The sequence below is a fragment of the Penaeus monodon genome, chromosome 24, assembly GCF_015228065.2.
Source record: "Penaeus monodon isolate SGIC_2016 chromosome 24, NSTDA_Pmon_1, whole genome shotgun sequence".
Classification (NCBI taxonomy): domain Eukaryota; kingdom Metazoa; phylum Arthropoda; class Malacostraca; order Decapoda; family Penaeidae; genus Penaeus; species Penaeus monodon.
This window is the reverse complement of record NC_051409.1, coordinates 38,704,920-38,705,656: the sequence shown is the minus strand read 5'-3', so window position 1 is coordinate 38,705,656 and position 737 is coordinate 38,704,920. Positions and strand designations below refer to the sequence as shown.

The 737-nt window shown below is 39.8% G+C and overlaps 1 protein-coding gene across 1 annotated transcript in view; it reads left to right on the top strand.

Annotated features, from left to right (window-relative positions):
* LOC119588789 (piRNA biogenesis protein EXD1-like) overlaps positions 1 to 737 on the top strand; it is a 14,501-nt gene that overhangs the window by 8,844 nt on the left and 4,920 nt on the right. Inside the window, exon 8 of the mRNA XM_037937434.1 lies at positions 36 to 311. Within this exon, the coding sequence (XP_037793362.1) occupies positions 36 to 311 (276 nt within the window). The remainder of the gene's footprint in view (positions 1 to 35; positions 312 to 737) is intronic.

Below are 737 nucleotides of genomic sequence, written 5' to 3'. Positions count from 1 at the left end.
TTTCATATTTTGTAATGTTTCTCCTGTTTCCTCAGTTGGAATATATCAAGAATGAGAACACCATCTCAGTAGGCTTGGAAGGTCAGAACCTCGGACGCGGGGGGACCCTGGCCTGGCTCAGCGTGGCGACTTCCAGCATTATATTCCTGTTTGATATGGCCAAGATTGGGGCCGGCTACGCTTTTCAAAGGGGTCTGGGAGGAGTCTTGAGGGATAAGGCAATCCTGAAAGTCGTGCATGATTGCAGGGTTATGGAGGATATGTTGCATCACCAGTTTGGCGTTAATTTGAATAACGTCTTTGATACGCAGGTCAGTTCCTTATGCGTGATTAAGGTGTGTGATTCATTCGCTTGAGAGGAAGATTGTTTGAGATTATTATTTATCTTTGTTTTGTGAATTACATATATATGTAGAAATTTAGGGGACTCTCCTGGCTGTTACTTATTTTTCTCTGGTCGTTTAAGCCCTAAAAGGTAGCGATTTCAGAGAACTTGAGGATTCTCTTGGTGTCTGTTGGAGAATATAAAGTTACATTTCTTCAGAACTAAAATAAAGATATTCTATAGCTATATTTCTGAGTTTAGAAGTTTCTGCCTAGTTTATTCCTTAATCATGGGCACTATGTAGATTATTTGTTTACAGCTTTTCAATCTAATATAGGACACAACTCACTTGTTTTTCCAAAATTAAAAAATCCACCTAGCAATCTCTTTTGTTATTCCACCCCTTCCCCCC